Below are 23,074 nucleotides of genomic sequence, written 5' to 3'. Positions count from 1 at the left end.
CTAGCTGAAGAGGGAAGAGTGTGTGGCAGATATAACGAGTCAGAGTGTTGCATGGAGATAGATGACTTTGGAGAAACTATAAAGGGTCTAGCTGCTGAAATAAAGAAAGTAGCCCATGTACCCGTCCAGAAGTGGAATTCGATTTTACAAGCCTCTTGGTGAGATCAAATTTTTAGGCAAGGGGCATGGTAGAAAAAGCTAGTATTCTTTATAGGATGTTCTATTGCCGGAGTCATCTTCCTACCTTGCCTGATTCCTTGTCTGATCAGACTGATACATTCTGTCGTTCAAGGAATGCAGATTGCCTCTCTCCCAATAGACCCAGAAAAGGCACAAGGAAACACTACCCTTCTTTCAAAAATCATGAAGTTAGAAGAAGAAAAAGAGAATAGAAATGCGGTTAAGGCATTGAGGGAATTTGAAAATAAACATATGTTGTCCACAGAAAATATAGAAGAGTTAGACCAAGAGGAAAACGACATTATTTAACCTGATATTCCTTTGAAAAAGTAAGAAAACACGAATTTTTAATGTGTTCAAATTATTAGGTGGGGGACTGTAATAAAGAATTGGGTAAATAAAAATTCGGAATAAGAAGTTTAAATAAAGTATGTATAATTATAACTAAATGTAAGTATGGAATAAGGAATTCTCCTCCCGGTCGAGGTAGAATTCCTTTTCCAAAAATCACGAATTGCAAAAGAACCCCCCCCAGATAACAGGTTTCAGCAGACTCATCAACTCGGAGGAAAAGACAGGACACAGGCCATCATAGAAACAAAAGAACCAGCCTAAACGTCTACCTCCAGAGAAAGGCAACGCCCGGCCGATTTCGGCCGGAGACCATCAAGCAAGACAAAAAGGACGAGCCCCAGGAAGATGGTCGTTGCCAGAATCGAACACCACACCCGCCAAACCCATACTACAGAAACTCAATCAAGAAAGACAAAGAAGAGACTACTCCTCCGAGATATCCATCGGTGCTAGCCCGGATCTCTCGATCCTGCTGTGATGAAATATGTTAAAATACATACAGACTCACTTTGCATTTGAGGAGACTCTGCCCGGATACTTACTGACTCAATGTTCTAGGCCAGGAAATCCATTCACCAGACAATCAGGGACATTGGGTGAATGGAAACTGGTTGGAATTCTAGCCTGGGGACATAAAATCCTTATAAAAACCCAGGCCAGAGAACCCTCAGACGTGGATTTGGGAACACCTATACCTTGCGTATAGACCCTGTCCACCCAGCGCTGCGCTGTCCATTTATTGTGTTTTTTTCCTCGCTGTTTGTTGCTTTATTAATTTATAATAAATTAATCTTTGTTAATCTTTAATCTGCCGTTGCATTTATAACAACATCCTGCCGTAACTGAACAGATTCTGTTCGTTGTTTCAGCGTTTGCTCTGGAATTTCTTTCTTATTATTTCCTTCTCTCTGACTCTCCCTCCCTCTTTCCATGGGCAGCATAGATAGGAGTGTTTGCCCAGCAGTGGGAGGCAAAGGCGTGAGCATACCCATAAGCAAGAAGTCCAGGGAGCTCCTTGCGCAAATCAAAACCCTTAAGCTGTGGCTTTTCTAAAAAGCAGGTAAATAAATCATGTGCTGCTTGCCTTTCCATCTTACTGTCAGCGCTGTTGCAGCCCTACAAGGTTCGGCAGCACGTTCCGGCCAGGACTCTCCTCTGAGGTCGCCTGGGGCGCGGCACCGTTGCTTTTCGCCGTCCTTGCTGCGGAGGACCCGTCCCCTGTCGCCGACTCCCGTGGCCTTCGCTTTTTAATGTCCCAAAGGTCCCAAAGGTCCCAAGGGTCCCATTTGTTCGGGCGCCATTTGATGAGTTCGGCGGGAGACAAGCAGCACTCAATATGAATGATCAGCAAGTCTCCTTTATTGGCAACTCCAAACTCCCTATATAACATCAATAATTAGGCTCCTACATAGTGCAAAAGCAAGCTCATTATTGGATATTTCGTTTAAGGACAACTCCACCATCTTGTGCTCGTTCATCTGTGCTGAATCCACATTCTTCTGATCACAGTGTCCTGTTCCCAGTTCACAGTTATCACTAAGGTCTTTCTGACTTTGCAACATCTCATACCAACTACACTCTACCGTTGTTTAATTCTTTATCAGCTAATTGCTGCATGGGAACACGACCTTTGTTAGCTAGCCACTCTTCCACACTGTTGAGCTTCGGGAGCCTCCCGGGAAGCACCAGCCCTCCCCAGCCCACCCTTGGTAGCACTTTTTCTTTTCTCTCTGCTGACAGTTTTATCCCCAAAACTGCCGTGGGAACGTTGTATCCAAGCACATCCTCCAGCGCTGCACTTTCCTCCTGTGAATTCCCTGTGCAGGGAATGTGTCTGTGCTTTTCCCTGCTCTGTTCACTGACAAACAAACCTGAGCCCGTGGGACTGTCAGAGCTCCTCCATGCCATGAAATCAGGTTGTGTTTCTCATGGCATGTTCTGGAGGAGCTTTTCTTGGTGTGTCTTGTGCTGCTGGAAATGACACAAGAGCCAGGAGGGAACAGAAGCTGCTGCTGCCCGTTGGCTCAGGGCCAGGGAACCAAGTTGTGCTCCCGGGCAGTTGGGCCCTGCTGGAAGCAGAGCCGCGTTTCCCTTGAGCAGCTCAAGCTTGTGACAGCTCCAAACAGGAAACCTCCGCAGAAAACTCTTCCTCCAAACTCAGCTGCTTTCCCTCCTGCAGCTGTTTGGGAAAGAGCCTCAAAGCACAGACTCTGCTGGGAGCCATTGGTGCATTTCCTCCCTCCCGGCAGCAGCAGCTCCTGAGCCCTTCACGGGCTCCTGGCCCTTCGCAAACCCTTCAGCTCCCTTGGAACTCTCAGCAGTCACTAACATGTGCATTTCTTTCATATTTAAGCTGCATTTAAACTTCTCTTTTTCTCTCCTCTCTATCTTTTTTATCTCCTCTTTATCTCCTTTAATCCCGTCAGCACCAGTAGGATGGGGATGGAGTCTTGGGATGGGTGTGGGATGAACTGAGGATCCAGCAGAGAAGGGCAAGGCAGAGGGGAGAGGACTCAGCCAACCCTTCTCCTGCTCTCTCCTCCCCCAGGCTCCAGCTGAAGCAAGTCAGACTGGAAAGGATCCCACAAATGCTGTGTTCTCCTCCCTCTGAGCTTGGCTGGGGATCCTCAGCTTCAGCCTGGTGCAGTGGCTGAGATTCGCTAATTTGAGTTTTTGGCTAATGCACTAAATTGAAGAGGTTTATTATTACTTAATCACCTTTCACCTTTGCCAAGTTCTGCTGCACTGTGTCTGCTTTTCACCCAATACACTGCTAGCTCACCTACACACATGTGCTTCTTAGGATAATATTTAGATTCATAGCTTACTCTATAAAATCACACAATTACAGTAGAAAACTCTCCACCATCTCACTCAATGCAGTTTTTTATTTACTTATGGCATATTCTTACTTGCAGCTATAGGAACATAAGCTTATGAATTCTTGACTCAACGTCTGTGAACCTTTAGCATTGCATGAACCCAAGCTCCTTCCAAGGCTGGAAATCAAACCCTTCAGTATCTGTGGAAGTTTCTGTCTTTCCATTTCCCACAGCCCACCAAAGGATTTGTGACACTTTGTGACAGAGGAGAACCTGCCAGGCAATTTTGTGTTTGCTGTAGGGAAGGTTGGGTTGCTCTGCATCAATTCCCAGAGCAGCGCAGAGCATTGGCTTTGTGATGTCAGGGCATGGATGCCACCTTGTCGTGGTGACATCCCAAGGTTGCCTTGGTGCACGGAAGGCCTCAGGGTCAGAGCAGCTCTTGGGCTTGCTCAGTGCAGGAGCATCCTCCTGCTTGAGGCGTTTGTCAGTGGGCAGCTGCACACTGACAGGAGCCGTGTTTGTTTTTGTGGTGGAGCAGAGTGTGCAAACTGGCACAGCAGTGCTACAGTGATGGAGCAGCTCGCTGTTGCCATTTGCACCATTTATGGCATCGCCTACGCCGGCTATTACCTCACCAACCTGGCACGTAAGTAGAGGTTTTCCCTGGCTGGAACCTGAGCTGGCTTTTGTAGGTCTCCCTGCTCTTTCTTAGTGACCGGGTTGCTATTGAAACACAAAGACCATGAGGATGCCCCTGGTTTGGTAAAGCTCCTGTCAACACCTTCAGCAAAACACAGGGTGTCTGTAGCCAGGGGGCTGCGGGCAGCATTTGCAGGGCTTCTGTTCCCTCCATGGGAGAGCCTGTGGCAGCAGAGTCTGTCATTTCCTCACTTTGCTGGCTCAATCTCTTGGGGTGACTTTACTTTTAAGATAGCTCTGAGAGCTGGGGAAGTTGAAACTGCTGGAGGCTGATGGGAGTTTTTTCTCCTGACTAATTCCTGGCCATGGGTGAGAATTGGCAGCGGTTTTAACTATTGAGAAGTGAGATCAACCTGTGAACACCACCTGAAGATGTGAGGCCGGGAATTTCTTGCTCTCTTTGGTTTCTGGCTTCTGACGAGGTCACAGGCCTCTGTCTCGGCCTCCTCCCCCCTCCAGGCCGGACAAGGCTGCAGAGGGCGGGGTGGGGGGAGAAACGGAGCCGGCCAGCCTGACTTGGTTTGCAGTTTCTGCCACTGAACTGAAACCTGACACCATCAACATCTGCAGCTTTAGCAAGATTTTAACTCTTTTACCACCTGCATGAGACTTGCAGATTAATCCTTTTTTCCCAGAGAGAGAGAGGGAGTGATCAACCATCAACCCATCAAAGAGAGTGAAGAAAAAAATTAACTTTAGAGGGGGAAGAGAAATAAGGAGATGCTTTAATAAGCTGAAATATTTTTCTGTTAAAGCTATGGAGATGGACAGTAGTGTTCTGAAAAAAACTCCTTTAATTCATGACAGAGTATATTGGGAGGAATGGAGTGTTTCCAAGTGTGGATTTTGAGCAAATGATGAAGTAGTTGTGACACTGTGAGATGCTGGAACAGAGCGGGAGAAGTAAGAGTTGAAGATTTGTGGCTTTTAAGAAGTAAAAAGAAAACTTCTGTGTCCAGGAGGGCTCACAAAAACAGATAAAGAGAACTTTTGTCTTTGAATAACTCATTCATAAAAATGACATCCCTAGACTCATGACCCATAACACACCTCAGAGTGATGGGTAATGAGAGGAGACAACTGATGGCAGATTTCCGGGCAGCTGGCATCAGAGAAATAGAAAGCTATGAAGAAAAATCGTTTTCTTGTGAAAAACTCCATAGATAGCAGAAGAAGACTTCTGTTTCTCTACAAAGACTGATGAAAAGACTCTAGCAGGAATTGGGAGTGTTGTAAACACCAAAGTTCCAAAGTATTTTTGTCTCTATGTTGTCATGTAAACAAGGGAATGGTTGGGTAGTGGGGGAGAAAAGGGTTGTTCTGGAAGTTTCATTCTCGTTTCTTATTCTTGTAGTTTTTGTTAATGAACTTTCTTTATTCCATTTAAGTTTTAAGCCTGTTTTGCTCTTGTTCTAATCCATATCTCACTGCAAGAAATAAGTAAGTTTTCTAGTGATTTTTTCGTTGCTGCTTTAAACCACACCAGTCAAGCAGGACACCTTTGAAAATGCAGACTGGGAGATCTTCTCAGATGCTGCTCTAAATAGGCCACGGTTCTCTCCAGTTTTCTCAAAGAATTTGGTTCCTTTTCCTTGCCCACTGCAGGTCATCTGAGCCGTGTGTTCAGAGGTGCCGATCCTGAGGTGAGTCAGAAAGGAACATTTGATGCTCCTGGTGTTTCAGAATTGTGCAGGGAACTGTGAGCTTGGCCTGTGGCAGTAGAGTGCAGAGGGCCAGCTGGGTGGGCTGAAAGAAGATCCATTTCCATGTTTACAACAGCAATAGCAAAGGCATTGTTGGCTATTTCCTAATTTTCCATTGCAGAGCTTTAAAAGAACTCAAAGCTCAGATTTGCAGAGAGAACGTTGCTTGCTGATAGTAGCCAGGGTGAACTCTCTAATTCAGAGCTATTTGCAGCCTGGCTGAATTAACCCATTTTAATTTAGTTGGAGAGACTTAGAATCCCATTGCTATCAAAGCTGATGATTTGTGCTTGGTAGAGCTGGTTGTAGAAATCGAGCTGAAGAGAAATAAGGTTCTAAATGATAGGGAGCTGCCTGTCCCTAACTCCACCATCTGTCCACAGAGCCCAGAAGCAAGAGCAGACTCTGCTGTGGCTCCCTCTGCTCCTGGAGAAGAGGCCAAAGAGGAGCAAAATGAGCAAAAGGAGCACGAGCCTCCAGCTGTGGTCACAGCCCAGCCTGACCATGCCCAGACAGTAAGTGCCAGTGCTGGGTGCTGCTGTCTTTAGTGCAAGGCAGAGCTGCAAGTTTCTGAGCAGCCAGCACTTGCTGTTGCTGGCTGAGGATGCTGAGTGCTGGAGTCCTGCCAGCACCCAGCCATTCCCCCATCCCGTGGCAGCTGGAAATTGGGCTTTGAGCCGTCGTGCTGAGGCCCCAAAGCGCTGCTGCCTGCGGGTGAGCAGCTGGCTGCTTGGCTCAGGGAAGCTCTGTCTCTTGGCTTCTGCCAAGCCATGGCCAAGGGCTCACACGGCATTGCTGGGGCTCACAGGGCTGGGTTTGTTTGCTGTCCCTTTTTGGAAACCTCTGCATGACCTGGAGAAGTGTTCTGCAGTTTTCTGGAGTAATTCTTCACTTCTGCAGAGTCTTTTAGGCCACCTGTCTTTTGGCTTTTGATAAGCTGCAAGATGATTGTGTTGTCCATGAAGCTGTGGCCGGCCATTCTTGTCCTGTGTGGCCAAAGAAACAAACTGTGTAGTTCTGAACCCTTCTTCTGAGGCAAAATCCACAAGTGGCAAGTTTCTCTTGATACGTTTTGTGGTGAAGTCTGCAGCTTTGGAAACTGCATTGGAGCCTAGTGTGGGGGCAAAGCTGCAAGTCCTTGAGTGCTGTCTTTTGTTGCTAAGAACCCCTTTAGAGATGGTTGTTTTTTCTCCTCAGAGCTGTTTTCCTCCTCCTGCCTCTTCTGTCCTGACACTCCCTGTTTAACCTATAAATTTCTGCCTGTCCTAGTGAGATGGGACAATTCCATGTTTTAGGTGGTTTTTGGTGACTTTGGTCATACATGCATTACATGACCCATGGCTTCCTTCATTGGCATCCCTAGGGGTGTATCAATTAATTTGTTGGTGGGGCCTTTTGAGGATCTCTGTCAGTGCCACTCAGAATTCTCAGCTGACAAAAGAGGGAGGAGAAACACCTTGGTCCTCTTCCATATCCTGAGGTGGCCATAGAGGCTCTCTGACCTGCAGCAGAGGATTTGCACACATCCTTGTCTCCTGACTGAGCAGGATTTCTAACAAGAGTGTAGATGTCAGAGGGGCAGGAGTGGCAGGGCAGGCCTGAAAAGAACATGAACTCCAGCAGTGTCTCTCCCAAGGGCTGAGCTCACCCAGGAAGCCCCTGCAGAGCCAGGATGGAGCTGTGGGACAGGGCTGGCTGTCAGTCACTAGGGAGAGACAAGCAGGACACAGCAGAAGGGGAGGGAGGCCCTTGAGAAATGCCCCACATTTCCTGTCAGCTGTCCAAGAGTCTGTTGGAGATTCAGTGCCAGATGGGTCCTGATTGCACTGCCAGGGTCACTTTGGAATCTGTGCTTCCCCACGGGCAGAGAACAAGGCAGGAGAGCAGCAGCACAGAGCTTTGGGAACGTGGGAGCCCATCAGCCTTTGAGTCTTGGCCCACAAATGTTGGATGAGAAGCTGAAGCCCATCTTCTCTTGCTTTCTCTGCAGGTCCATCCAGAGAAAGAGCAGGAGCAGATTGTTTTATCAGGACGGCCGTGCCAGCCTGAGGGAGAGCTGTTCCCAGCCCAAGAGCAGGAAGAGCAGCTGGGGCAGCAGGTGGAAGAGCCACTGGAGAATGGCCAGGTAAGGCTGACTCAGCAGGGGACAGAGTGAAGGGCAGGAAGAGGGGCATAAAACGCAGCTCTTGGGACTGAGCAGGCCACGAGTGCCAGAGGCCCTGAAAGCAAAGAGCCTCTGCAGAGATCAGCAGCGGGACAGGAGGTTAGAGTGGAAGCAGAGGTGGGTAGGGAAGCAGAAAGCAGTGACTGAATGAGTGTGATTTTGAGGCTGAAACTGAGGAAGAAGCTGAGCCTGATGGCAGCTCCCAGGCACTTGCTCTCCATTTGTGTGTACAGAACATCGAGGCAGAGCCCCAAGCAGAGCTGCCCGAAGCTCCGAGGGCCATCATGGCAGTGAAGAGGAGGCCTGAGGAAGACAGAAGCATCGAAGAGGAGATGAATCTCCCCTGGCAGAGAGGCAATCAACAGAACCAGGTGAGTGAAAGAGTGGCAGACACTCCACTCATGGAAATTCCTCTCTGTCATTCTTCTCAGGCCTCCGAGGAGGAGCTTCTGGCAGAGCTGCAGGAAGCTGAGGCTAGGATCAGGGCAAGGGAGAACAGGCTGGAGGAAGAAAGGAGAATCATCGAAGAGAAATTAGATCTCCTCGCTCAGCAGCAAGAGGCTCTAGAAAATCGAGTGAGTGAAAGAGCGATAGGCACAGCAGTCACTGCAGTCTGGTGCTTTCTGCCCTTCTTGCCTTTCCTCTGCAGAGCAGCAGGGGGCTGGGCTGATGCCTCTCAGTGCCATCCTGCTGTAGTGTCTATCCCAGCTGCTTGGAAGGACATTTCCTGCTGTGCTCAATCTCAGCTGCTGCCCTGGACAGTGGCACCAGTCATTTGCCCCTTTTGCCAGCACTCATCTCAAGGGATTCCTGCTGGCCTGCTCCTGCTCTCCTTGTTTCTTCAGGGCTTTTTGCAAGTGAACACAGTCCCCCAGACAGATTTGGAATACAAGCTGCAAGCTGTCTGTATCCCTTGGTGAATCTGCTGCTGTCCTGCTCTTTCCCTTTGCTCACAGTCAATGAGCCTTGGCACACAGGGACAAGCTGTGGTCTCTGACTGCTTTGTTCTCTTTGACTTGAGGTGGATGTGTTGATATCTCACCTGGCAGCCTGCGAAGGCTTCCAGCAAATGCCTGCTGATGAAGAGCCCCAAGGTCGGCGGCAGGCACAGGTACTGTCCCAAGCACAAGTGCTGCAGGCTGAGCACCTTCTGAAGATGGTGCAGGAAAAGAGGACTGAGGGGGAGGAGCTCCAACATTAGAACAAGGAGCTGCAAATGTGTCTGCAGCCCTTGGAGGGGGAAAGGGATCCTTGGGAGGAAGTGCAATGGTCGTTGTTGCAGCCATCCTTCAGAAAATCCAGGAAAATGGAATATGAAACTGGCCATCAACTTGATTAAAACCAACCTTGGGTTTTGACCATTTGGTTCCAGAAGTGGGCATCCAAAAAATCCAGTTGATGAGCTTTGCATGTGGCTAACAGCAACTTCCTAAGGGCTTGCATTTGAAAAGGGAACTCGGGGTAATCTCTGCCAGCCAGCTTTCTGACACAAACTCCTTTCTTCTCTCAGATCTACACAGGCTCTTCCATTCAATCTGCTGCAGCAGCAGCAGCAGCAGCAGCATCTAAAGGAGCCTTTGTTCCCCAAGCTGAGCAGTGGAGCCGGGGCAGTTTGTCCATTTCCACCAGTGACACATCTGCTGCTCAGCTCCAGGAGAGCCTGGGAGACTTCGTGGAGCAACTGAGTACGTCTGGTGTATTTCTTGTCTGAGGGACAGTGTATTGTGTGCACGTGCCAGCAGAGCTGTAGCAAATGATCCTCCTCACTTTGGTGTCCCAGAGACATTTAGGACTCCCCACAGGAACTGCTGTGCTCTGAGGCAGCGAGAGAGCGCTCTGGCTGTTCCTGCTGCCTCTGAGGGCAGCTTGGACTGGCTCGGCTTTGCCTGGCATTCCCTTGCCACTAAAGGCAGAAGCAGGAATTGTTCTTGGATCAGCAGAAGGCTGTGGCCCAGCAAATGATCTATGCAAGTTCTGTGTGCTAGTGGCCAAACTGAACAGAATATTTGATTCCTAAATTCTCCTTAGACTCCAGACTTCCCACCTGTCGTCAGCACCAAAAGACTTCACAGAAACTGATTTGGGATTTTGTCTTTTTGTTGTGGTTCTGTTTTCTGTGTGGTGTTTTTTATAGATTTTTGTTTTGGTTTTGGTGGTTTTTTGGTAGAGTTTTTATTTTTCTCCATCCTGAAAGAGCTGTTCTGCCCCATGTGTCTTACTGGTGTCATTTTTAGGACTGTTTTTATTGCCTCTACTACATCTACAAGGTTTTTGTGAGGATGCTGTATTTTTGTCAGTGAGGACTCGTTTGAAAGAACATCAGGTGACAGCAGAAACAGAGAGCAAGAGATGTTTTCATTGGGCCCACACTGAAGAAACAGATACTTGTATAACAATCTGTAATTAATATCCTAGTTTTATTCTTATAAAGACGTGTCCAAGAGACACATCCATGTGGTGTGATCAGATAAAACAGCACTGCAGGCATTTCTCAGGAGCGAGCCTGCAGCCCCTGTGCTGTGTATTCCTCAGATCCATGGCACTTTTTCATCCCTGATTCCCAGCCATTCCCATGACTCTTAGAATCCTACCTATTGGCCCAAGCCCTGCTCAGATCAGTCTCTGGGAAAACACATCAAGCCCTCTGTGATTCTGCAGCACAACCCATTTAATCTGCTTCTTGCCCATGACAGCTGCCAGTGCTGTGCTCTCAGAAAAGACCTGGTGGGGCTGAGAAAAGATCCCAGCTGATTTGGTGTCTACCTTCACCTGCTGGGACACAAAAGGGCCTTGATCTGCACCTGGGTGTGTCTGATCTCCAAGGCAATGCTGTTGTGTCCTGAACGGGGGCCACAGCTTGTCAGGGGCTCAGGCTGGCTGTGTCTTCTTGCCATTGCTTGTCAGTGCTCATGCTTGGCCTTTGCCAGCCTTGTGCTGTGCCCTGCTGTGCTCTCTGCGCTTCATTTCCTTCCAAGGACTGGACAAAATCAGTCTCTCTGCTGCCCATTTGTACTGCACAACTGCCTGTCTTGTTGCTGCTGTGCTTGCTGCCCAGCTGACCACAGAGGGTTCAGAGCCCCAGACAGCGGGGCTGCCTTTGGCATCTCCTGCAAGTTGGGATCTCTGCCTGAAAGTCAGCATCGTGCATTTTGTTTCCCTCAGGGAGAATGGTGAACAACGAAAATCCCGTCACAAAATACATCGAACTGGAAAGTCTTGGCAGCGGGTGAGTCCAACCACAGTCACTTCTACACAGCCATGGGCCAGGTGTTTCACTGGGGGAATATCCATCAAGTGGGAAGTCAGACAAGTTGTCCACATGTTTAGACAGCGGGCTTAGTCTGCCCCATGTCTCAGTACTGGCCAGAATTTGTCAAGTGTGCTCAGAAGGCATTGTCAAAGACATCTCCATGCTGCCAAGGTCTTGCCTGCAGCAAGGAACAGAACCTGGGAAATCTGCTTGTCTCTCAAGTGTGGGACAGCTCAGGATTCATTTCCTTCGCATTTTTGGATGTCTCCAAATCATCTGGCCACACTAATGAAAGGAGAAGAATCTTGCTTGCCTGAAAGCACAACCTACCCCCAATGAGAGCTGTCAGATAACAGTTCTCAGGAACATTTCTCTCCAAGAGTTTGCTAAAGGAAATACTCCGTGCTCAGGATTAGAATTGCACAGTTTAGAAGCTGATAGCCGAGATGAAGGAATAAGCTGCCTTTTGGAGCTGAGGCAGTAAAGCCCAAGGCTTCAGGAACAGGCCCAGTGCCCAAGCACTTGAGGGGAAAATGCATCATCTGCCTTCTGGCAGACCCCTCCTGCAACCTGCAGCTTTTAGGCATTTACAGCAGAGCTCTCCTGTCTGGACTGGCTTCCACTGCAAGATCTAAATGGCTTCTCCTTTCTTTGCTGCTGTTTTGTTTCTAGGGGTTTTGGAGAGGTTTCCAGAGCACTTGACATTGCAACAGGAGGAGAGGTAAATGTCAACAGCCCCTGCAGCCTCTGCTGCTCTCCAGGCCTTTCCCCACTGCTGACAGCTGTGGCTGGAGCTTTGAGTAGAGCTGTGCTGAAAAGGCACAAGAAGCACAGACTGGAGCCAGCCTGCAAATTGCACTTGGAACAGGCTTTGTGGACAAGGCAAATTGCCAGTGGCCACATGTCCTGTAACTGACCCCCAAGGGAGCAGAGAAATGGGCTGTTGCAATGTCACTCCCTAATTACTCCGGTGATGAGGTCTAATCACAAGGCACTTTGGCACAGCTTGGCTGTGCCATTCCACAATCACTTGCTCCATGTGTGTTGTGGTCTTATGCTACCAATTTTCTCAAATTACTCCTTTTCAATGTCATTTGAGGTGGCCATAAAGAAAATAAATGTGCAAGGAGTGAGTAGGAAGATACTAACCATGAATGAAATCAGGATCATGGAGAGTAATAGGAGTCCCAGGATCGTGAATTACTTAGCCAGGTGAGTGGTCACGGTCCTATCCCTTGAATGTTTGTTTACATACTACAAGCATGAGAGCTTAAAAACCCACTTTGGTCAGTGGCAGGAAATAGAGCTGTTAATGATTATTTCTCTACTTATCTCCAATGGATGGGAAGAGACTGCATTTTGTCTGCATGAATCCACCCTGGCAAATGCAGACTGAACATTGTTCAAAAACCTGCATCAGCCCTATCTTAAGAATTCAATACCTTGTAAGTTCATTGCCTCCACAGTTCTTTGGGCTTGAGTTTTTCAAGTTTCTTAAATGCTGATGAACCATCCAAGAGAGGATTGCCCTTGCATTGTTGCCCCTCTTTTCCATTGCTGTGCATGCCAGGAAGACTAGGTGCTTATTTCCAGAAATGCCATGCGTGACAGGTTTTTTATCTGGGCTCTTCCTAAACTGCCTTTCTCCTTGAGACAGCACAGACTGCAAACACTGCACAGCCTAGAGGCAATGTCAGTTCCTTTTCTTCTGCCCTTGTCTCCAAGGGACCCAGAAACAAGACTCAAGCAAAAAACCAACCTAGCTGTGCATGTTCACATGCATGGCCTTGTTTCCTTTTTTCAGTTACCTTGTGCATGAGGAACTCTGGCTGGTGATGGAGTACATGGACGGAGGCACTCTGAGAGATCTCATCGACGAGATTCAAATGTCTGAAGGAGAGATTGCAGCTGTCAGTCGGGAGGTCAGGGATCCCATCTGTGCTTCCAAGGCCTTGAGCTGCATTGTCTGGGAAACAGGGGCTCAGAACAGGAGGGATTTCATGGGCCAGGCTTGGTTTCTGTGCTGCTGCTAGGCTATGGGCAAGCAAGAGCATCACAAGGGAACTGTCTGCCAGTGCCCCTACACTCACTGGACTCACTTCCTGTACTCTTATCCCCTGCTCTTGTATTCTAGCTCTGTCTCGTGCATTGGCATTTGCACTTCTCCACTGAGAAAGGTGCTGCTCTGCTACTGTGGGAGCAGCAGGCTCTTGCTCTCAATGGCACTGTGTTCTGCCATTCCTCCCCATTCCCCTGCAAAGGGAACCTTCCACAGCTGTTTCCTTTCTTGTGCGATGAACTCACAACACTACTTTTTGCCCCCCTGGTTCTCTTTTCTCTCTCAGTGCCTGCAAGGACTGGATTTTCTTCACTCCAACCACGTGATCCATCGAGATGTCAAGAGCAACAACATCCTTCTCAGAACCGACGGCTCTGTCAAGCTGGGTCAGTGTATTCTTGCTCAGCTTCAGCCTTCCAGGAATGGGGGGTGTGGGGCTGCTTTCAGTGACTGCCAGCTCCCCAAAAATGCTGCTGCTGGCAGTGCAGGGGTCCCCCCTGCTGTGGGCTGAAGGCACAGTTGCAGGGTGCACACAGCTATGACAAGGAACCACAAGCAGCCAAGAGTGCTATTGCTCTGTGTGTGTCTGTGTGTGTTCCTTCCAGAGGGAGGGAGCTGCAATCTAAACCTTCAGGGGAACAAAAGGCACTGCTGGAGGAAGTGTAAGAAATGGGGGGATGTTTGAAGTAGCCAATTCATATTTCCTTGGCTAGAGCCCCAAGGAAACAGAGCAGGGAGTGTTGTCCAGGAAATTCAACTGCACATTCTCAAACTTCCACTGGGGAATTCTCTGGCTTGGTTTCCTAATTTGAGAGTATTAAAATTAAAAGAGTATTTTGCTTTCTCCTCAGCTGATTTTGGCCTTTCTGCTCAGCTCACCCCTGAGCAAAATCAGCGGTGCTCGGTGACCGGGACTCCTTGGTGGATGGCACCTGAAGTGGTGAAGCGTCAACCATATGGCCCCAAAGTGGACGTGTGGTCTTTTGGAATTGTGGCAATTGAAATGGCCGAACAAAAAACTCCTTATGACAGTTTCACTGCTCGATCGGTAAGGAGCAAATACTCTCTGATCCCGCTGTCTTTCTCACCTGTCCCGTGTTCTCTGCTCACTGCACAAAATCCCATGGCCATCTGCTGGAAGTACTTCCACCAAGGCCCCTTCTACAAATGGCCCTGCAGCACATCAGCATCTGCTGGAGCTTTGGTTGCAGCACTGGGGGAACTCAAGCCTTACCTCGCCCAAACCATCTCCATTCTCAGGCAGCATTTTGCTTTGCCTTACAAGTCGTTCCAGCTCTTTTGGCTGTGTAGATGGCCCCAAGAATAGGAAACAAGCATCTCAGAGCTGGTGTTATCTTTCCAGAAACGAAGCAAAGAAACTCAAACCAAACCAAGTTTCAAAAACAGTGCTTTTGAGAGAAGAGGTGCAGCCCCATTCTTCTCACAGGGAAACTTGCCTGAAACCTGGAGATGAGGCTGTAAAGCCAGAGTCTCTTCTGCTTCTTGTGCAGTGCTGCTGAGACACTCAGTGACCACCTTCTTTCCTAACCCAAGCCACTTTCTCCATATCACCAAGCTGGAGCCTGGTGACGGGGAGAGCCTGCCAAAACCTCCTGTTTGTTTCCTGGCACTTTCTGGGATGGGCACAGCGTTAATGCATTGACATGAGAATCCAACGAGCACAGGCTTACCACAGGGATGACACTTCTGATTTCACCATGAATATTTTCCTTTTGCCACATAAAGGAACCTGAAACTTTCAGAGTGCTGAGAGACAGAGCTGAAGGTGGCTCCTGTGTACCCAAACAGGCATTTTCAACCCAATACATTTGTGGAGGCATCTTAATGTGTCTGTGTTGAAAATGAGATTCCAAAGGTTTGTTTCCTTCCCTGAGGAACACCTGCTGCATTTCCTTTCTTTTCTTCCAATTACCATCATTTTCAAGAACAGGACAAAAAGCCTGATGAGTTTTGTTTTATGGCAGCTGTGCTTAAGGGACCAACAAGCACTGCAGAGATTCTTTTCTTATAAGAATCCTTGGAATAGTACAGTTAGTTAGAATAGCAAAATCCCTCTTCCAAAAAGGCTGCCAAGCTGCTGGGAATCCTCCAAGAAGGAAACACGTATTTGCTGATGTAGTTGCCACTAACTAGATCAGGCAATGAAATCAGCTGCCAAGGCAAGATCTGCTGGATGTTGGCAAAGCTGTGGCTTTGGGGCTTGGGTTTTTTCATGATACAGGAAAGTCATCATCCAAATGCTACAGGAAAGTCATGTCTGCCTCTCTACCAGGGCAAAAACTGCCACTGCAGAGTGGAGCTGGAACAATGGGCTCTGGGAGAGCAGTTCCAGATGGGAAAGAAGCAGGTGGAGCCTTGTGTTTCCTTTTTCTCCAGGCTAAATTCCACATAGCCACAGAAGGGAGCCCACAGCTGCGGCAGCCCGAGCAATTCTCGCCTTTGCTGCGTGACTTCCTGAGCTGCTGCCTGCAGAAAGGCGAGGCGCAGCGCTGGTCTGCCAAGGAGCTGCTGCAGGTAAAATGCCAAAAGGGCTGCAGGTGAAACAGTGTCCCAGGGATGGGCTCCTCCTCCACTGAAATCCAAGGCATCAGATGAGCCCCCATCCTCCTCCCTTCCAACCTTGGTGCTGTTCAGCTGACAGTGGGAGCAATCCTAGACTGGGCTGGGCTGGCAGGGAGTGCTGGGTTTTAGCGCTGGCTAAAATCACCAGGGCACTTTCTCATTTCTTGCTGGGAGCTCTGGATTAGGAGAAGGGCAAAACAGGCTTCAGACTTCAAAGGAATAACAAATTGATTTTATTATCAGGCCCACAAGAATAAGAAAGGTCTCACCTGTGCAGTGAAAGGGTTCAATCTCACCCAGGTCATGGCAGTCACGGTGTTGGATTTCAGGCTGTGCTGGGCCCCTCTCTCTGCCCGGGAGCCGCTGGGAGGGGAGGTGAGGCCTGGAGCCGTCGCTGCACGCCGGGGAGAGGGTTTAGTGTGGGCAAGATGTCAGCAGCCGTGGCCTGGCCCAGCCTGGGGCCGGGGTCCCGCAGCCTCCATCCCCCGCCCGGGAGCCGCTGGGCTCTGGCCCGGCCTCCCCCAGGAGCACAGGCCGTGGGCGAGCAGGGCCGGCCTCACCAGAGCTCCGTTACCTTCGGGCTCCGGAAGCAAAGAGGGCCAGTGCCCGGGATGGTGGTTTTCAAAATGTGCATCATCACAGAGGCACATCTCATTTCTAAATGGTGCAAAATGTTGTCAGTTCTCAGAACTAGCCAGCCATTGGCCTGTCTCAGGCACAGGGGAAGCTCCCAGCAGCTTCTCTCAAAGAAATCACTTCCGTGCGGGGTTTCTTACTTCTTTCCCTAAATGTCAATTCATCTCAAACTAACACACAAGGACATGGAAAGGTCATCTAGTCTGTGTCCTGCAATGAGCAGGGACATCTTTCAAGAGATCAGGATACTCACACCTCAGATATTTCCAGGGGTGGGCCTCCTACCAGCTCTTGGGGCAACCTGTGCCACTCTTGCCCCATGCTCCTGACCTACTCTGACTCAATCCCCTTTCCATTTCAAAAGTATTCCCCTGCCTTTGAAGCTCTTAGCTTGGAAAATCATGCTTTCTTGTTGTTTTCTTTTCCTTTCTGCAGCATCAATTTATAACATCGGCCATGCCTGGGTCCAGCCTGGCACCTCTCATCGTTGCCGTGAAGAAGTGGAAGGAGGAGGCAGGAATGCAACAATTAATTTAGAACTGTCTTCTCCATGACCAATGTAGAGTAGGATTATAGAGTAGGATTGCAGAGTAGGATTGTAGAGTAGGATTATAGAGTAGGATTGTAGTGCAGGATGGTAGTGTAGGTTTGTAGTGTAGGATTGTAGAGTAGGATTTTAAATAAAATTTCTAAAATCTCAACTCCTTTGGAACATTTCTCTCCTTCTGACCCTGTGAGAAAGCTCAACATTTCCTCCTGAATTGTCAGTTTTTTCTTAGAGGTGGAAAGTGACATTGATGGCTTCTTTGGTACAGTTTGTAAGGGGGGAAGGCTCCTCTTCATTCATCCTCTCCAGACCACACTGCCTTTGGAATATGGCCAACTGGACAAGTTTTGCCCAGCTCTGGCATTTCTATTTGAGGCAGAAACAGCAATCGCATTTGCAGGAAAAACCAAAGGAGGAGCGGTGCAACGCAAACATCCTGTGCAGATGCAGGCTGTGCAGATGTGACTCGAGAGTATTTGGCTTCCTGCCACTTGGATTTGTATCCCTAAGAGAAATTTCTTTGGCTGGAGGAGAGTCTGGCTGAAGAGAGAAAGCAGAAAGAGCAGTGAGGGTGCTGTGCAAGGTCTCCTGTGGTGCAGAGCTGTCAGCGACTGTGAGGTGAGAGCGGGCCCGGCCTTGGCCAGGCTGGAGCCCCAGCAGAGCCCTGGCAGAGCCCGGAGAAGCCTGAGCTTCAGCAGAGGCAGGCTGGAAGGAGGCCCTTGGAGCTGCAAGAGGCAGCAGCCTGGCCCTGGCTGCCTCTTGCTGGCCCCAGGCAAATCCTCCGCTCTCAGAGCCAAGCTGGCAGCTGGCTGCTCCTGAGGGGAAGCGGCGCCGTGCTGGGCACAGCACACACTGGTGCCATGGGCTGTCTGGAGTCTGCACAGGAGGAGAGAAAGGCAAAGAGCAGCCCAGGGCTGCTGCCCTGCCTGACCATTGCTGCTCTTCTGCCACCTGCCCTGGAACTCCTGGCAATGGTCAGCAGTGTGTGCAGCACTCTGGGCACAGGGGGAGGGAGCCGGGCTGCTCCGCAGGCTCCAGCACAGGGCAGTGTCCTTCAGGCACGGCATTTCTGCCAGGGGAACCGAGGCCAGCGTGAGGCACTGACAGCAAGTCAGGGCACATCTGCACGAGCCACTGCCTCACACAGCTCTGGGACCAAGCGCCTGCAATCCTGGAGCTCTGCACTGAGCCACAGCAAAGGTGTGAAATGCAGAGGGCTTTGCAGAAATATTCAGGGGCACCAGGCCAGCCTGCTTGGTGCTCTCTGGGGCACAGCAAGCACTGTGCAATGCAGCTCGGAGCTGCTGGCAGAGAGGGACTATGGGCATGTGCCTGAGGCTTGTTCTTGAGTAGTGATTTGGGAGGGAGCAGAAGGGTCTCAGTAGGCAATTGGTGTTTTCTTCATGAATTGCTGAATGAAAAACACAATGTGGCCTCATGCAGCAAGAGCACTTGCAGAACTTACTAAGTTTGTGTTGAATTCCCAGAAAAGGAAGCAGAGGTGTTGAAGTGTAACAAATAGGGCTCGTGAATTCCATTAGTTTTAACAAACAGTGCTGAACCCTGTATTCCCCCACTGCAGTGATTCATGTCTCCAAGTGGCTATCTTAGCCTTGAGAATAAAGAGAGTGGTCCTGGTAAGAAGGTAGCTGGAATGCATTCACAGGAAGAAAGTGGTTTTAGGAGTCTCTTGACATCCAGAGGAGAAGATGAGGAACGGGTGTTTCCAAAAGATTGTGTCAGGGACTGCAGTCGTGTTTGAGGCCCTGCCACATTTGATCCATGTTTGAGCAGGTTGACAAGACAATGAAGAAAACTGTATCGTTTAAGGGGTGGGAACTTGACCCTTGCAAGAGAAGCAATGTATTGGTCAGTCGGTGGGCAGTTAACTTTTGAAAGAGGAACAATGCATAATGGAGGCCTTTTTGGCTTGGAGTCGCTATTCTGAGCCATTGTGGCCTCATCTCATGCTGGCCATGTGGGAGCTGATGCTGGAACTGGGAAAATGCCACTCCTGAGCAGGAGACATAAGGCCTGCGTCTGGGGTGGAGAGGTGAGAAGGACGAGGTGCACACTGTTTTGATGCAGGGGATGTCCTGAAAGGGCACTGCCTACCTGCCCTCCTGCTGAGGACGATGCTTCAGCTCCTTCTCCCGCTCAGCGGGTTTTTGGGAATGCTGGGGTTGGTATGCAGTATTTGCTACTGCAACTAATAGAATAAATTTGCTTTGCAACCCCATCTGAGTCTTGGGTTTTTTTGTGCATGGGTCTCCTCCTGAACCTATGACAATGAGACCAGAGACCCTCAGGACAGCCCTACTCTCATGTTGATAAATTCTGAGATGAGATTTAAATATGTCAAATAATTTAGGGGAATGTTTAGCCTGTGAGCTTCAGCAAAGTATTGAGTATGTCTTAGTTCCATGGATACAAACGAGTAGGTGAGATTGCTGGGTGTGCACAAGTTAGGGAAGGGATTTCCCACACAACCAGTGCAGAAATACAGTATTGCCTTCTTTCTAACTGTTTCTGAGCTGGATGTGGGGATCACACCCTGCTTGGTAACTTTCATTTTGGCCATTTCTGTTGAGCAGGTAAGAAAGGTTGAAATGAAACCTTTTCCAGCTGTTTCCCTCTGGTTTACCTTTTTGGGGGCCAAAGCTCTGTGCCGTAGGTGGCCTGAGTGTGTGAGGAGCAGTGCAGCCCCCACAAAGCTCTTGTTTTTCCCACAAGTCATCATGACTTGTTCCCAGGTGTGCCCAGCAGGAGGAAGAGCCCGCAGTGCGTGGGCGCCGTGCCCTGCCCAGCCGGGGCTCTCTGGCACAGAGCAGCACCAGCAGCAGCAGCAGCAGCACCAGCAGCACCAGCACCAGCAGCGCTTTTCAACCCTGCCCTGCCTTGGCTTCACCTGGGGGACAGAAGCCTCTGGAAATCAGCACCGCCAGTCACGTTCCCAGCTTGGAGCAGCTGCTGCTGGTGGGCAGATCTGTGGACATGATTTTCTGAACCTGAGACAGTTTCAAGCTCTCAGGGGCTGATCTGTTCCCAAGGGAAAGTCTTTTGAGAACTTTCTTCTCTCTCAAGGACTGTAGTGAAAACAAGGTTTTAGTTTCTCAAAATAATCATACAGATGTTCTGAGAGTGTTTCTCTCTTGTCCCACCAATGGGATGAGGGAGCTGTTGTTTCTTCTACCAGTCAGGCTAACCTGTATTGGAACACCTTATAAAAAGGGGTGAAAAACCCCAAAATAAGGGCTTTAAGGGCTTTTGCCTCATGAAATAAACCTCTGGCTGTTTCGTGATTCAAACCCTCGTGCTCCACTTTGTGTCCTCTAGCGACAGAGATCCGGCCAGTTCCACCGCTTCCAAAGCGGAATTAAGGCAGAGGTAGAGACGGACACACAGAGCAGCCCTGGGCTTGTCCAATAAATGGACAAACGTATGGGGGAATGGGTTTGGAATTATTACAGCTCTTTTGTCAATAGTGCCTTTTCTCCTGCCCTTTTCTCCATTCACATTTCCTGTCCTTTCTCTCTCACATTTCCACCCCTTCCCAACCAAGACTGTCACACTTCTCCTGATCATTTTTACTCATGATTCCCAGCCTTTTCACCACATGTTCCTCACACTTTTCCTCTCACATTTCCCACCTTTTTCTCCCCTCTTGGTTCTCTCCTTATCCCAGTTTTCCTTCTCAAAATTTCTCCTTATGTTTCTCACTTTTCTCCTCATGCTTCTCACTTCTTTCTTCTCATGTCTGTCACACCTTTTTCTTCACATTTATCATTCTTTTCTCTTCATGTTCCTTACACTTTTCCTCTCATATTTTGTGCCCTTTTTTCACTCATATCTTCTGCCTTTTTCCACCCTCAGGTTTCTCTTTTATTTTTTTCCCCTCAGGTTTCCACAATGTTTCCCTCACATTTCCTGACTGTTTTACTGTTTTTAATAGTTAAGTTTCTCATGCTCTTCCCCTCACATTCTCTCCCTTCTCTCCCCTTTTGTTTCTCACCCTTTTGCACTCATGCTTCTTAGAATTTTCCCATCATCTTTCCTCCTTTTCTCCTGTCACCTTCTTCTCCTATTTTCACTCACATTTCTCACTGCAACACCATGGACCAGCCCCTGGGAACCCCAAGGAATTCATATCAGGAGCCAGAGAACCCATTCATCATTTCAATGCCACAATTAGATTACAAACTGTCAGTGAAATACCTGAGAGGAATGACAGATTTGTCTTTATAAACAAGCTGTGGGTTTGCTGATACATGAAACCAGCACTGAGAGATAAAAGAAACAATGAGAAAGTTTCCACTGATGGATGAATGGAAAATATCTATTTGTCTTTACAGACTGTAGGATTGCTGATAAATGAGATTAAATATTGAAAAATGAAAGAAATAATGCAAGAAAACCATAAATTCCATAAGAGTTAAAAATTAAGAGGGAGGGTTACACATTAGAGGGGAATCTTAGGTATCAGGCATTCCGGGAAGTCTGTACCTCTCCAATACCTCAGGCAGTGGGGAAAGAGAGGGACACGGAGCCGGGAAATTGGGATGAAAACAAGGTTGTGTCTTCCAAAAATTTGAGAGACCCCAGGGGAATGCCCCATGGCCTCTCCCTTTATTCAAATAAAGTCAAAGGACTCCCCTGTATCCTTTTTGGACATAAACCTCTGGGGTTTGTGGATTAATTTTCCTGACATACTCAATCAGACAGCTCCCAACCTTCTTCCCGACCAATCCACTCAGATGAGGAACACAACATTTCACCATGGGATGGATCAGATTACCTTTTAGCAGAAAATCGAGGCAGAGTTTGTGGAAAGGTAAATGACTCAAACTGCTCTTGGCAAATAGATCACAAAGGAAAAGTGGAGGAACAGATAAAAAAGGAAATAAAAAAGCAGCTCTTGTACTGGTCCAAACGAAGAAAGGATGGGAATGGGACACGGTTTTGTGGTTCCCTGGCAGACCATGGGTTAAACAAATGCTGTTTCTCCTCTCATGTGCTACAGCAACTCTCATCTTTTTACCATGCACCACACCTTGCTGAGTGCAGCTCATTCAGCAGCTGAGCAAGGGGATGCAGGTGGCAGCCAGGCCTCCTGAGCCACAAACGGCTACAAAAGGACAGAGAATGAGGGCACTGAGAGCAATCCCAAAAACAAAGAACACCCAGGAAGAAAAACCAGAGGCAATGAGTGAATCTGCTTGGAGATGGGGACAGGGACTTACACATAAGGAAGCAATGGGAGAAATCACCAGTGTCAGAAAATGTTACTAATTGACAAGGACTGCTGCTCAGACCAAGTCCCAATACATTCCTGAACTTCCAGAAGAACAAACACTTCACAGAGCCAGGAATATCGGGTGTTATACAAAAAGGACATGCAGCAGGCGGATCGGGAAGGCTGAACCTTCCAAGCACCTCGGCCAGTGCTGGGCAAAGGGACAGGGACATGCGGCCGGGAAAATCAGGACAAAAACGAGGCCGCGTCCTCCAACACCTGGAGAGAGCGCACGGCAAATGCCCCATGGCCTCTCCCTTTGGGCAGCAATAAAGTCACTTGCACACCGCTCCTCTGCCTCCTTGGGCCACACAAACCTCTGGCGCCGGGAATTTTCCCGCCCGGCCCCGGGCCCAGCGCAGCCACCTCCGGCCTCCCGACACGAAGCGGGACGAGCCAGCGCTGCTCCGCCACCGCCTCCTGCCGAGGCCCCAGCGGCAAGGAGACCGCGGGCAGCCGCTCCCGCAGCGCCCTCAGCCCAGGGCCAACACGGGCCGGCCACGGCACAAGCCACCCGCCACAGCCCCCTGCCGCCCCCTCCCGGGCCCGCAGCGAGCCCCGAGCCCCCGCAGAACCGAGCGCGGCTCCCACCTGCGATGGCCGGGGCCGCCTCCGAGCTCCGCCGCCGCCTCACCGGGCTCCGGCCGCTGCTGCCGCCGCTGCCGGGCCCGCACAGACGCTCCGGCAATGGCGGCTCTCCTGCCCCACGGCCGCCCTGGGGGCTCCAGCGGGGCCGGGCTTGTGCCCGCTCTGCCCAATCAGCGCGCGCCAGAGCCACGAG

The 23,074-nt window shown here is 49.4% G+C and overlaps 2 protein-coding genes across 3 annotated transcripts in view; one reads left to right on the top strand and one right to left on the bottom strand.

Annotated features, from left to right (window-relative positions):
* Positions 1-23,000, bottom strand: part of LOC147646223 (serine/threonine-protein kinase PAK 1-like) — a 38,695-nt gene extending 15,695 nt beyond the window's left edge. The window contains exon 1 of the mRNA XM_086873757.1: positions 22,885-23,000. The gene's annotated coding sequence lies outside the window, so the exon portion shown is untranslated. The remainder of the gene's footprint in view (positions 1-22,884) is intronic.
* Positions 3,750-17,154, top strand: LOC147646224 (serine/threonine-protein kinase PAK 3-like). 2 transcript variants are annotated; one of them, XM_086873755.1, is made up of 15 exons: positions 3,750-4,005; positions 5,664-5,701; positions 6,145-6,276; positions 7,752-7,886; positions 8,159-8,500; positions 8,947-9,036; positions 9,436-9,610; positions 11,088-11,151; positions 11,848-11,896; positions 12,275-12,387; positions 12,980-13,097; positions 13,521-13,620; positions 14,086-14,282; positions 15,632-15,769; positions 16,889-17,154. In XM_086873755.1, the coding sequence occupies exons 1-15, from the start codon at positions 3,930-3,932 to the stop codon at positions 16,988-16,990; spliced, it is 1,869 nt and encodes a 622-aa protein (XP_086729881.1). In that variant the 5' UTR covers positions 3,750-3,929; the 3' UTR covers positions 16,991-17,154. The 2 variants fall into 2 exon arrangements, with proteins under 2 accessions (XP_086729881.1, XP_086729882.1); XM_086873756.1 differs by lacking the exon at positions 7,752-7,886 and having other exon boundaries at positions 3,795-4,005.
* Positions 23,001-23,074: the final 74 nt, after the last annotated feature.

This window comes from Cyanistes caeruleus, unplaced genomic scaffold (assembly GCF_971803275.1).
Source record: "Cyanistes caeruleus unplaced genomic scaffold, bCyaCae1.hap1.1 HAP1_SCAFFOLD_107, whole genome shotgun sequence".
In the NCBI taxonomy this organism is placed as follows: Eukaryota; Metazoa; Chordata; class Aves; order Passeriformes; family Paridae; genus Cyanistes; species Cyanistes caeruleus.
The sequence above is the reverse complement of the archived record's forward strand: the minus strand, read 5'-3'. Positions and strand labels throughout refer to the sequence as shown.

Excerpts from the sequence above, each read along its gene's own strand:
- LOC147646224 (XM_086873755.1), top strand. The coding sequence starts at position 3,930 with ATGGAGCAGCTCGCTGTTGCCATTTGCACCATTTATGGCATCGCCTAC. Across the intron at positions 5,702-6,144 it reads TCAGAGGTGCCGATCCTGAG|AGCCCAGAAGCAAGAGCAGA; the intron begins GTGAGTCAGAAA and ends ATCTGTCCACAG. Across the intron at positions 9,611-11,087 it reads AGACTTCGTGGAGCAACTGA|GGAGAATGGTGAACAACGAA; the intron begins GTACGTCTGGTG and ends TGTTTCCCTCAG.